This window comes from Bubalus kerabau, chromosome 16 (genome assembly GCF_029407905.1).
Source record: "Bubalus kerabau isolate K-KA32 ecotype Philippines breed swamp buffalo chromosome 16, PCC_UOA_SB_1v2, whole genome shotgun sequence".
Lineage (NCBI taxonomy): Eukaryota > Metazoa > Chordata > Mammalia > Artiodactyla > Bovidae > Bubalus > Bubalus kerabau.
The window spans coordinates 59,348,326-59,361,675 of record NC_073639.1 but is presented as its reverse complement, the minus strand read 5'-3'; the positions used below and the strand labels follow the sequence as shown (position 1 = coordinate 59,361,675).

General features: G+C 36.0%; 1 protein-coding gene across 9 annotated transcripts in view; it reads left to right on the top strand.

Moving 5' to 3' along the window:
- ATXN2 (ataxin 2) overlaps positions 1 to 13,350 on the top strand; it is a 101,982-nt gene that overhangs the window by 25,478 nt on the left and 63,154 nt on the right. For all 9 annotated transcript variants that reach the window (XM_055549748.1, XM_055549739.1, XM_055549741.1 and 6 more), the window contains exons 2-5: positions 4,611 to 4,647; positions 6,795 to 6,854; positions 7,325 to 7,396; positions 7,958 to 8,108. In XM_055549748.1, the coding sequence (XP_055405723.1) occupies positions 6,822 to 6,854; positions 7,325 to 7,396; positions 7,958 to 8,108 (256 nt within the window). In that variant the 5' untranslated portion in view covers positions 4,611 to 4,647; positions 6,795 to 6,821. The remainder of the gene's footprint in view (positions 1 to 4,610; positions 4,648 to 6,794; positions 6,855 to 7,324; positions 7,397 to 7,957; positions 8,109 to 13,350) is intronic.

Here is a 13,350-nt window from a genome sequence, read left to right as displayed (position 1 = left end):
TTGTTATTTTCTTGGTTTTGTGGGGTTTTTTTTTTTTTTTTTTTTTTTTTGGTTGGTTATTTATAATAGTCATTGTAGTGGGAGTGAAGAGGTAGCTCATTGTGGTTTTGATTTGAATTTTCCTAATTAATGGTGAGGTTTAGCATCTTTTCATATGCTTATTGGCCAACTTATAAATTTCTTTGGAGATTTGTTTTTTGATGTTGAATTATAGGAGTTCTCTCTGTAGTTTAGATATTAACCAACCCCTTATGAGATATATGCAAGTATTTTCTATTATTCTGTGGATTGTCTTTTTATGCTGATACTGTTTTTTGCCCAAAAGTTTTTAATTTTGATGAAATCCTATATATATATATTTTAATATTGTATGCCTTTGAAGTCACAATTAATAAATTATTGCCAAATTCAAGGCCATAAAGATTTTCCCTTTGTTTTTTTCTGAGAGTTTCATGGTTTTAGCTTTTAAATTTAGGTCTTTGGCCCATTTTTTAGTTCATTTTTATATATGGTGTAAGGTAAAGGTTCATCTTTTTTTGCATGTGAGTATCTAGTTTTTCCAGCATCACTTGTTAAAGAGATTTTCCATGAATGATCTTGTTCCCCTTGTTAAAGATCAGTTGCCCATTAACATGAGGGTTTATTTCTTGGCTCTCTATTCAATGCCATTGATTTTTATGGCTGTCCTTAATGCCAGTACCATACTATTTTGATTTCTTTAGTTATGTGATAAGTTTTGAAAATTATTTATATGGCTGGGTCAGGGCTAAGTTGTGGCACTCAGGATCTTCATTGTGTCATGTAGGATCTTCCCTTGTGCCCCACAGACTCTAGTTCTGGTGTGCAGGCTAGCTTTGTCCCACAGTGTGCCGAATCTTACTTTCTGGACCAAGGACCAAACCCGCAACCCCCTGTGTTGCAAGGCAGAGTCTCTCTTTTTTTAAGCTTATATTTATTTGTTTTCAAAAATAATTGCTTTACAATATTGTTTGTTTCTGCTGTACAACATTGTGAATCAACTGTTCAGTTCAGTTCAGTTGCTCAGTCGTGTCCTGACTCTTTGCGACCCCATGAATTGCAGCACTCCAGGCCTCCCTGTCCATCACCAACTCCCAGAGTTCACTCAGACTCAGGTCCATCGAGTCAGTGATGCCATCCAGCCATCTCATCCTCTGTCGTCCCCTTCTCCTCCTGCCCCCAATCCCTCCCAGCATCAGAGTCTTTTCCAGTAAGTCAACTCTTGACGTGAGGTGGCCAAAGTACTAGAGTTTCAGCTTTAGCATCATTCCTTCCAAAGAAATCCCAGGGCTGATCTCCTTCAGAATGGACTGGTTGGATCTCCTTGCAGTCCAAGGGACTCTCAAGAGTCTTCTCCAACACCACAGTTCAAAAGCATCAATTCTTCGGCGCTCAGCCTTCTTCACAGTCCAACTCTCACATCCATACATGAGCACTGGAAAACCATAGCCTTGACTAGACGGACCTTTGCTGGCAAAGTAATGTCTCTGCTTTTCAATATGCTGTCTAGGTTGGTCATAACTTTCCTTCCAAGGAGTAAGCGTCTTTTAATTTCATGGCTGCAGTCACAATCTGCAGTGATTTTGGAGCCCCCAAAAATAAAGTCTGACACTATTTCCACTGTTTCCCCATCTATCAACTGTAAGTGTACATATATCCCGTCCCTCTTGAACCTCCCTCCCACACCCCTAACCCCACCCCTCTAGGTTGTCACAGAGCACTGAGCTGAGCTCCCTGTGTTAGCTTCTCACTAGCTATCTGTTTTACATGCAGGCGAATTCTTAACCACTGGACCACCGGGAAAATCTCTGTGATAAGTTTTGAAATTGGGAAGACACATTTGCTTTTGTGTATCTTTAAATGTGTAATAATTTTTCCTCTACATTGTTTTTTCTTGACATGCCAAAGTGTCATCTGTTGAGTCAAATTTACCACATTCTGGATTTAACTGACTTGTAACCTCGTGGTATAAGTTAATTTACTCTACTACCCAGTGGTCTCTGTAAATTGGAAGATCTATACACTTGATTGAATCCAGACTCCCTTTGTGTCATGTCAGAAGACGTTTTTAACTTAAGGAAATTTTAAAAAGTAAAAAGAATGATATAATGAACCCCTGCATACCACTGCACCTGGCTTTAGCAGTTATCAACTCATGCCAGTCTTGTTTCATTTTTAACCCTGTTTCCTCCCTACTATATTATTTTGAAATAATATAAGCTCTTTATTATTATTTTGTATATTTGTTTATATTTATTTGGTATTTTGATTCACATTTTAACCTCATGTTCAATGACGGTTGAACATTTAGAATCCTGGATATTATTGATTTGCTAAATCTGATCTGTTGCATTATACTTATATTTAGAACTAAAATATCTTGGTTGGGTTTTTTTTTTGAGATTCTTTTTTTTTTACTATATGAAATATTAGAATGCTTGTCCTGAAATACCAAAGGAAAAAAAACTAAAAGTCAACCATAATCTGAGTGGATTCAAAAAGAAAAAAACAAGAATGAATGTGGGCTTTTTATCGGTTTCAGAGAATGCTACTGTTGTATGCTAACATCCCCTTTGGGTGTCCAGCCACCCGGTAGAGCAGTGGAAATCAGTAGTTTCTATACTTTTATACCACTTTATACCACTGTGAGTCTTTGATTATTTTCCTGTTGACCAGTTTGTTCTACTGAGTAAACTGGATTGTTAAAACAGTTGCTCTTTATTAGTCAAAAATATAACTGTGTGTACTCAATTTTTTAAAAAATGTGATTTCTATCACGAAATTTTATGTTTTAAACTCTTTTAAGTAGCCTTGTGGGTAGAATTTTATGTTTTAAACTGTTTTAAGTAGCCTTGTGGGTACACTGCATAAATTTAAGGGCACTTAATTAGTGTCATTTGTTTAAATCTTTTAACTGTAGCATCTCAGCGACCACTAGGATAAGATAAAATGGTAATACTAAGACATTTTATAGCCTTTGGCTACCGACTACAAATAAACAGAAAAACATAATACATTTAGATGGCTTTTGAAAGAGGCAGAGATTGGGCTAGGCTTTATTGTCAAGTTAATTTTTTGTGATACAACTTCAGAGAAGGAGCATAACCTAGAAATGCAGAGTCTATACTTTGGATCACCTGGTTTAAATATCTGTTCTATTGCTCATAAACTAGATGACTTCGGTCAAGACATATAGCTACTGTTTCCATTTCCTCACCTGTAAAGTAGGGGTGAGAGATTTGACGTGGTGCTTACTATATATTGTCTGGTTTGTAGTAAGTTTTATAAATGATGAATTATTGGTCAAATTGCTTAAACTTTAGGACTTTATCTGTGTTGTGTGAGAGGCAGAAATGATAAAAATGGAAGTAATCTTGGGTTATTTGGTCAAAGACGTTATTTTCTAGATGGGAAAAGGTAGATGAGAGTTAGAAACAAAACCAGTTGACCTCAGAGTACTAATATCAGTCCTACTTTTCCGGGAATTGGCACCATTCATACTGCTAGGCTTTTTCACCTGAATTGTGCTTCTCTTTGAATGTTTTTAAATTTGTGGTTTTGAGTGTTGTAATTATTTTATTAGAATGAGATTGCAATACTGTTCCTCAAGAGTAATACTTATGAGCGGATAACATTTTACTTTATTTATTTATTTTTTTTTTTAAAGTCATAATGGGCTAATTTTTTCCATTGGAGCAAGCCTTACAGTATATTTTGTTCTCTAAATTTACTTGATAATAGACTCCACATTACTGGAAATTACTTGACAACTGACATAGGTGTGTACTGCATTGTTTCAGAGGGATGGTTTGGCAGGGAGAGTGGTTTGGTTTGCTGATGGACTTCCCTGGTGGCTCAGATGGTAAAGTGTCTGCCTACAATGTGGGTGATCTGGGTTTGATCCCTGGGTCAGGAAGATCCCCTGGAGAAGGAAATGGCAACCCACTCCAGTACTCTTGCCTGGAGAATCCCATGGATGGAGGAGCCTGGTGGGCTATAATCCATGGGGTCGCAGAGTCGGACACAACTGAGCGACTTCATTACTACTACTTAGATCCTAACAGGAGCACTTAGTATTTAAAATGAAAATGCTTTGAATGATTTAACTTATTTTCAAATGTTTTTCTGCAGTTGTAAACACAGTACCTATTTTAAGAGGTGAGGGGAAAATGGAGGTATCTTGATGTTATTAGTCAAGTGTGTCAGTTAAATTGGGAATATAATCTGTATTTTGCTCCTGAGTAGTTTTTTATGACAGAGTGATTGGTTAACTTTTGGAGAGGGGATTATTGTTTTTGGTATTGGTTATTTCTGTAAGTAGGTTGTTTTAATTTTTACTTTATTCACTTGATTTTGATTATGGTCACATTCTTTCCTCCTTCCTCCCTTCTCTGACCCATACCTGTTGCAGGCCTCTGAGCCTGGAAAGCACAGCAAGCGTCATGCTTAGGTAGCCCTTATACTTCACATTGGATGATCCCTCCTCACAGATAGTGTATTTTTTTTGGATGGGATTATAAGGTATTTTAAATTTGAAAAAATATTTTAGCTTGCTTAGCTTGTTGAATTTCATAAATATTTAATCTTTTCAGAGGCCGAAACAGTAGCAAAGGACTGCCTCAATCCACGGTGAGTAATTTCAATGTTACTTGTTTGGAAAAATTGGTAACGGAAATGTGATTTCTAAATCCCACAGACCAAAAGCCAAGGCCCCCCCCCGCCCCAAATTGCCTTATATCTCAGATAACCTTTATAGATTAGTACTGCTTAGCATAAGATTATTAGCTATAACTGTTTTATGATGTGTGAAATGCAGAACTATTGTAAATAGTATTTTGATTTTTCATACTTAATAATAACTCATTTGTTTTACAAATGACTAAAGGCAAATAAAAATGATTAATGAGATGAATGGAACGCTAGGACCATAGTTGGCAAAACTTTGGGGTTTTGATTTTGAAATAAGTTTAGTTCAGTTCAGTCGCTCAGTCGTGTCCGACTCTGCGACCCCATGAATCGCAGCACGCCAGGCCTCCCTGTCCAACACCAACTCCCAGAGTTGACTCAAACTCACGTCCTTTGAGTCAGTGATGCCATCCAGCCATCTCATCCTCTGTTGTCCCCTTCTCCTTCTGTCCCCAATCCCTCCCAGCATCAGAGTCTTTTCCATTGAGTCAACTCTTCACATGCGGTGATCAAAGTACTGGAGTTTTAGCTTTAGCATCAGTCCTTCCAGTGAATATTCAGGACTGATTTCCTTTAGGATGGACTGGTTGGATTTCCTTGCAGTCCAAGGGACTCTTCAGAGTTTTCTCCAACACCACAGTTCAAAAGCATCAATTCTTCGGCGCTCAGCTTTCTTCACAGTCCAACTCTCACATCCATATATGACCACAGGAAAAACCATAGCCTTGACTAGACAGACCTTTGTTGGCAAAGTAATGTCTCTGCTTTTCAATATGCTATCTAGGTTAGTCATAACTTTCCTTCCAAGGAGTAAGCGTCTTTTAATTTCATGGCTGCAGTCACCATCTGCAGTGATTTTGTAGCCCCAAAAAATAAAGTCTGACACTGTTTCCACTGTTTCCCCATCTATTTCCCATGAAGTGGTGGGACCAGATGCCATGATCTTCGTTTTCTGAATGTTGAGCTTTAAGCCAACCTTTTCACTCTCCTCTTTCACTTTCATCAAGAGGCTTTTTAGTTCCTCTTCACTTTCTGCCATAAGGGTGGTGTCATCTGCATATCTGAGGTTATTGATATTTCTCCCGGCAATCTTGATTCCAGCTTGTGCTTCTTCCAGCCCAGCGTTTCTCATGATGTACCCTGCATATAAGTTAAATAAGCAGGGTGACAATATACGGCCTTGACGTACTCCTTTCCCGATTTGGAACCAGTCTGTTGTTCCATGTCCAGTTCTAACTGTTGCTTCCTGACCTACATATAGGTTTCTCAAGAGGCAGGTCAGGTGGTCTGGTATTCCCATCTCTTTCAGAAATACTGTGCTATCTTTTATTTCTTTCATTTTTCTCCTTTGGAAAATGGTTTTAAATGTCGAAACGTTATCGGTGAAATTGAACTATGCACAAAGGCCAGAAGATATAGATTCCACAAAATGCAAGAAATAAATGCAAAGCTGTCACTAATTTTTGAGACTTTGCCTTTTTTGTATATAGATTTTCTTTAGAATCAGGACACTTATGCTTATGTAGTGTGTAGTAAGAAGTGATGTGGTTTATTAGACCTTAGAGCAATATCATTGATTGAGATTTACTAAGAGAAAAGATAGGCAAGGGTCTTCTACAGAGGTTCCCCCTCCACCCCTATTTATTTAATAAGGTATATTTAACCCTATTTAGTGTACAATTCTTTGAGTTTTGTTGTATACATTGTGTAACCACCACCACGGTCGCGATAATAGAACAGTTCTGTTACTTCCAGAAATCCCACATGCCACTTTGTAGTGATCCCTACTCTTAAGTCACTGATCTGTCTTCTGTTCTATGACTTTGTCTTTCTTCATATACGGAAGTCCAATTTTGCTTTTTTTTTTTTTTAATTTCATAGATAGTTAGAACATTGTTAATTGGTATGATTGATTTCACCTTTGCAAACTTATACATTGTAAGGAGGAAAAGATTGTAGTAAACCAAATCTTCCTTTAATGAGTATGAGGTATAAAGCTAACTAAACATTTTGTAACAGAAGAAGTGTTAACTGTAATATATACAGAGATAAATAATGAGTGCCAATAATGTTTTTTCTTAATATTACAGATTTCTTTTGATGGAATCTATGCAAATATGAGGATGGTTCATATTCTTACATCAGTTGTTGTAAGTTTTCAGAGTATTGGGGAGAAACTGCCTTGTGAGTGGAATAAAATAATTTCTTAAAGTTAAATGTGAATGAATGATAAAAGTAACATTTCTTAGATCATGTTTAATCAGGATGATGTAGAAAACAAATTAGAACTCTATTCAAGTCATTGTAACTCACTGTAAAAGCAATCTTGTTAAGTCTGCTGTGTACAAAATAATATTACTAGTTGATTGTCTTTAGTGCATTATTTTGTCATTTTCAAGCTAGAGTCAAAAATACTAAATTTCTCAGTTTAAACTTATACTGCAGACTGAACAGGACCTCGTGAAGAATTTTGAGAATTAAGTGTATTGTTAATATTTTAAAATTTTTTATTCTGTCAGTGATTACCTAATACATTGAATGAAAAAAGTAGAATGAAAGGAGTTATTTCCATGACTGCATAGCACACTGTTTCTTTGATAAATTAATTATGTGTTTTTAGGGATCCAAATGTGAAGTACAAGTGAAAAACGGAGGTATATATGAAGGAGTTTTTAAAACATACAGTCCTAAGGTAATTTTTACTTTTTCAAAAATAATGTAAAACCCCGAGAATTACCAACTAGTGTGCATGTTTCCATGTGTCCATTAGTTTCTGATTTAGCAGTTTATAGTTATGAGACAGTTACGTTTATCACATTTTCATGCTTAGTACATTACCTTTAATGCACTTCTTAAAACCACTTTGAATGACTTTACTCTTTGGTTTCAAGTACTGATTACTTTATAGACATACTTGTATAATCAGAACAGCTTCTTGCTCTTTGTGCTTATTAAAATATTTTGGCCTTTGCAAGCATTATGGACTAGAAGAGGGGTCCTAGTGGTTTATTGTTTTCCTCTTTACTGCTGTTGTGCTTAAGGCAAACCATGGAAGCAAAGACCAACTTTTAGATGAGAGAATTTTAGAATATTGGAATACTAGATCATATTACTGAGAAAACAGTATGATTATAAGGATCTCTTGAGATAATTTTTTACCAAAGGCATATAAGAAATAGTACCTTGATGTGTAAAGGGATTCCTGTTGGATTTTATTTTATAAATGTTTTAATTTTTTTTTTTTCGTCCTTAGTGTGATCTGGTACTTGATGCTGCACATGAGAAAAGTACAGAATCCAGTTCGGGGCCAAAACGTGAAGAAATAATGGAGAGTATTTTGTTCAAGTGTTCAGACTTTGTTGTGGTGCAGTTTAAAGATATGGACTCCAGTTATGCAAGAAGAGGTGAGTTTTGATTTCCTAAATATGCTTCATGGTTTATTAGATTTATTCAAGAAAAGATTCTACACTGATGGCAGAATTTTCCTTTTTCTCTTTTTATTTCTAAAAAGAAATAAGGCAAATAGGAATGTAAATGCATTTTTGCTGGAAAATATTTAAAACTTCAGAGGAATATTCCTTGGTACTTTGGGTAGGATAAATAATGAAGACCTGTATTCTATTAAAAAGAAGTTTGTGAAGAATTTTCTGAAGTTTTACTGTCAATGCTACTAATAGTACTCAACTAAAAATTTCTTGTCCTGTTCAACTTAAATGTTTAGCTTACATATTTTTAGTTTTATAATGATTATAAATAATACTTACATATTACTATGTATGTTTTACTATGCTTGTTCTATAAATAGGTTTTTAATCTGGAAAGAAGTCAAAAGCACGGAAATAAAGGAGAAAGGCAGAGAGCTATGGATGGAAAATGATTATCTAAATGAAGTTGAAAAATGTGACTAGCACATGTATATTGGAAGAAATATTCAGAGTATGGGACTATTTTAAGAATATGAAAGTAATGATGTAGTTATGTTAAAATTTAGTCTATTTCAGGTGTCTGTTGAGGAAGAAAATGTGGGAATTGCTGTCACTCATTTGGAGAGCATACTCTGCAATGCTGAGTGTTCAATAACACATTGAAAAACTCTCTTGGGCTATTTTTGCAATGCTGAGTGTTCAGTAACACATTGAAAGCCTCTCTTGGGTGATTTTGAAACTGGTTCTAAAACTCTTAAACGATTTTTTGTTGGGGAGGGCAGCGGTGGCATTGAAATTTTGTAGTCATTTCTGTTGCAGCTTATAACAATTTTTTGTTTTCATCATTCAGTCTATACCAACTGTTTCCATTGTTACACTGATACTTCTTCTACACTGTTATTTCAAATTACAAGCCACCAGAAAGTTAAAGCCTTTCTCTTGGACCTCTTAATAAGGTTCTCAGCTTTAGTTATTTATAGATTGCTTTTTCAGAAACAAGCTGCTCTAGGTACTATGAAACTGCTTTTGCATTGTTGATGAAAGCACTGTGCTCTGATCTTGTATCTTCTTATATTGTGTCTTTGATTCACAACTCTGTCTAAGAGTCCTTCAGTGGCCCATACAAGCAAACAAGTCTTTTGGCCGCTAAGGCCACATGGGATCTTAGTTCCCTGACACTGGAAGCGCAGAGTCCTAACCGCTGAACCACCAGGGAAGTACCAACAAGTCTTTTTTAGTAATTGCCTTTGGAGTTCATCTTACTTATGCCTGCTAAGTTGCTTCAGTCGTGTCCGACTCTGTGCGACCCCATAGACGGAAGTCCACCAGGCTCCCCCGTCCTTGGGATTCTCCAGGCAAGAATACTGGAGTAGGTTGCCATTTCCTTCTCCAATGCATGAAAGTGAAAAGTGAAAGGGAAGTCGCTCAGTCGTGTCCAGCTCTTAGCAACCCCATGGACTACAGCCTACCACGCTCCTCCATCCATGGGATTTTCCAGGCAAGAGTACTGGAGTGGGGTGCCATTGCCTTCTCCATTACTTATGCCTAGGAGCACAAAATTATTTATACTTAAGCTGTTGAAATATTTCACTGTTTTAAATTTTAAAATTGACTTGGATCATAAATCAAAAGGAAAAATAAAATTTTAGTTGAGTTTAGCACTTAGCGCTCTGGGAAAAAAGTATTGGCTGCAACAGATGTTCCCTGATCTGTTGGGTACCAGGCCATTTAGCTCGAAACCATTCATAACATGCTTTTTTATTATTCTTAAAGACAATTGACATTTCCTAAGTTTGAAAGGATAAATACTACTTGAAGATATTAATGTCCCATTCATTGATCGTTGTAAAAGATCAATGTAAAAGATTGATCCTTATAAAGAATCCTTGTAAAGGATCAATGTAAAAGATCCTTGTAAAAGATCAATCAAGACTAAAAAGTTAGTCTTTAAATTTTTATTATTTTTTTATTATTTTATTATGCCTTTATTTCTTAGGTAAATTGTGTTCATTGTAGAAAGCCAAGAAAATCCAAATCAGAGCAATAGCTTTGATAGTGTTCGGTATATTCATTAGGGGATGCATGTATTTTACTATATACATAATAGTTTACTTGATGAGAACATTGAGTAGTGGAGTAATTTCAGGTATTTTATTTAAGGACTGTAGGAGTTTAGTGAATTATACAATTGTGTCCAGTGTATAGAGTTCTGAAAATAGTATCAAGTCATGTGTTTAGGATTTCAGTTCTCTTAGTCCTGATTCTTAGCACTATCCTGGCAGAAGTTGCATCTATAAAAGTATTGTTTTAGAGATTCTATTACTATAGAGAAAACTTTAAGAATAATTGGCATGATTTATTGTTGTTGTTCGGTTGCTAAGTCGTGTCCAACTCTTTGCGACCCCATGGACTGCAGCACCCCAGGCTTCCCTATCTTTCACTATCTCCCTGAATTTGCTCAAACTCATGTCCATTGAGTCATTGATGCTATCCATGTCATCCTCTGTCGCCCCCTTCTCCTCTTGCCCTCAGTATTTGACAATATCAGGGTCTTTTCCAGTGAGTCAGTTCTTTGATCAGATGGCCAAAGTATTGGAGCTTCAGCATCAGTCCTTCCAATGAATATTCAGGGTTTATATCCTTCAGGATGGACTGGTTGGATCTCCTTGCAGTCCAAGGGACTCTCAAGAGCCTTCTCCAACACCACAGTTCAAAAGCATCAATTCTTCGGCACTCAGCCTTCTTCGTGGTCCAACTCTCACATCCGTACATGACTACTGGAAAAACCGTAGCATTCACTATATAGACCTTTGTTGGCAAAGTGATGTCTCTGCTTTTTAATAAACTGTCTAGTTTTGTCATAGCTATTCTTCCAAGGAGCAAGTGTCTTTTAATTTTGTGGCTGCAGTCACCATCCACATTGATCTTGGAGCCCAAGAAAATGAAATCTGACACTGTTTCCACATTTTCCCCATCTGTTTGCCGTGAAGTGATAGGACTGGATGCCATGATCTTACTTTTTTGAATGCTGGGTTTTAGGCCAGCTTTTTTGCTCTCCTCTTTCACTGTCACCAAGAGGTTCTTTAGTTCGTCATCACTTTTCTTCCATTAAGTGGTATCATCTGTGTATCTGAGGTTGTTGATACTTCTCCTGGCAATCTTTTTCCAGCTTGTGATTCATCTAGCCTGGCATTTCACATGATACACTCTGCATATAAGTTAAATGATGATTTATTAATTACGAAAATTAAGTCATTTAGTACTGCTTTTAGATTAACATTATTTGTGTTAAACACATACTCAGATTTCTAATCTCCTTGAGTAAAGGAAGGTAGGATGTAAGCAGTGATTCTTAGTGCTGGTTTCACATTCTAGTCACCCATGGGTTTAAAAAAATACCTAGTTTTCACTTTTAGAGATTCTGATTTCATGATATTTAGCCTGGGTGAGGCTCTGAATGTTTGATTCTGAGATGTAGTCGGGCATGTGAGCCATGAATTTCATGTGATAAGATCCTAGGAATGGCTGTGTTCTGGAGATCTTGAGAACTTGTACTCTTTCCTTCCCTCACAGTGTCTCAGAATTGTACAGTATCTTGAAAAGTCCCAGTTGGTATCAGTTTTATACTACTTTTCTGCATTTTAAATGGGTAGATGGTTGAGGGTTTTTTTTTCTTTTAGAAATAATAGAAATGAATGAGTGATAAGAACAAAACTAGTATTACATTGTAGCTTCCTAAAAGAAGAGGGAAATTTATTTCCTTTGTGGGTTTTTATCTTGTAATAAATAGTACTGTCAAAATCTTAAATTGGCAATATGTAACTAAAATTCAAGTGCCAATTCTATGTATTGGACTCTATGCTAAGTATTTCATGTGCATTTTTTCATTTAATCATCATAGCTTCTTTCTAAAGTGGGTATGATTATTATCCCCATGTTGTAGGTGAGGGAACCGAGACATGGATTAATTAACTTGATGAAATGAGGACACAGACCCAAGTGCTATCTAACCGCAAGTCATATTCTTAAACATTGTCCTATAGTGACATAAATTGTGTGTCTAATTTATTGTTTAGCTGAGCTGAATCAGAATTAATCTGAATTTACCTTAAAGAATTTCTCCACAAACAATACCAAAAATGGAAAAAAAAAAGCCTCAGGCAGTAGAAATATGAAGATTATTATATTGTTTGAAAATTCTTTTCCTTTTTAAATCTCTGGCTTTATTTTGGGGGAAACTTTAAAATTAGTAAGATGCGTGTGGCTTTTAAGTTTTTAATGCTAACTACATTGATTTTAATAAGGTTTAAAAGTTGTCTTTCATACACATATTCAAGTGAATAATAGGCCTAGCAGTAATTGATATCTTAGGGTATAGTGAATAAGTTTCATCTGATCTCTTGAATGTTGTATATATTCCAGTTTGACTTTCGGGCAAAAGGAAGAACAAGTTTGATCTTGCAGGCTGTTCCTTTTGTACAAGCACAACTAGAAGAGACTGTCAAATTATCACTGGAGAATTAGTGTGTGTTTTATGTGAATTCCAGTGCAGACGGATCCTGGGATGCTCTCATTTTCCTCTTCTCATTTTGCATCTGTTTTTAGAGCATTCAGCTGCCTTTGTATCTGTTTACCTTGGAATTGGCATATTATTGCTACTTGATTTTTACATGGTTTTCCTGTCTTTTTCCAACATCCCTTTCTCATCTCTTTTTTTCCTCTTCTCTTCTTACAGTTCCTTTATTCATTTTTTTTTAAATTTAATACCCTAACTCAACTGTATTTTAGTTCTATGGCTTCTCTTCTACTTCCTTTTGTACTGTTCTCAGCCCGTAGAACAAGGATCAGCAGACTTAAGGCTCATGGACCAAATCAACTCATCAGTAAATAATGTTTTATTGAAACACAGTTAGGCCTATTTCGTTCATGCATTGTCTCTGGCTGCTTTAATGTTGTAGTGATAAAGTTGAATAATTGTATTAGAGACTATATGACTTTGAAAACTAAAAAAAAAATTTACCGTCTGCCCCTTTATAGGAAAAGTTTGCCAAGTCTAAAACCTAGATCATTTTCCCTACTGCATATCAGCTGTTACGGTTATTCAAAAATACATATTGTACTGGCTTCAGTGAAATAAGACAATGTATTTTGTTGTAACACTCATCCTTTGACTCTCATCTAGTACTGTGTAATTTCACATGATTCCTTATGTCAGGTTAGA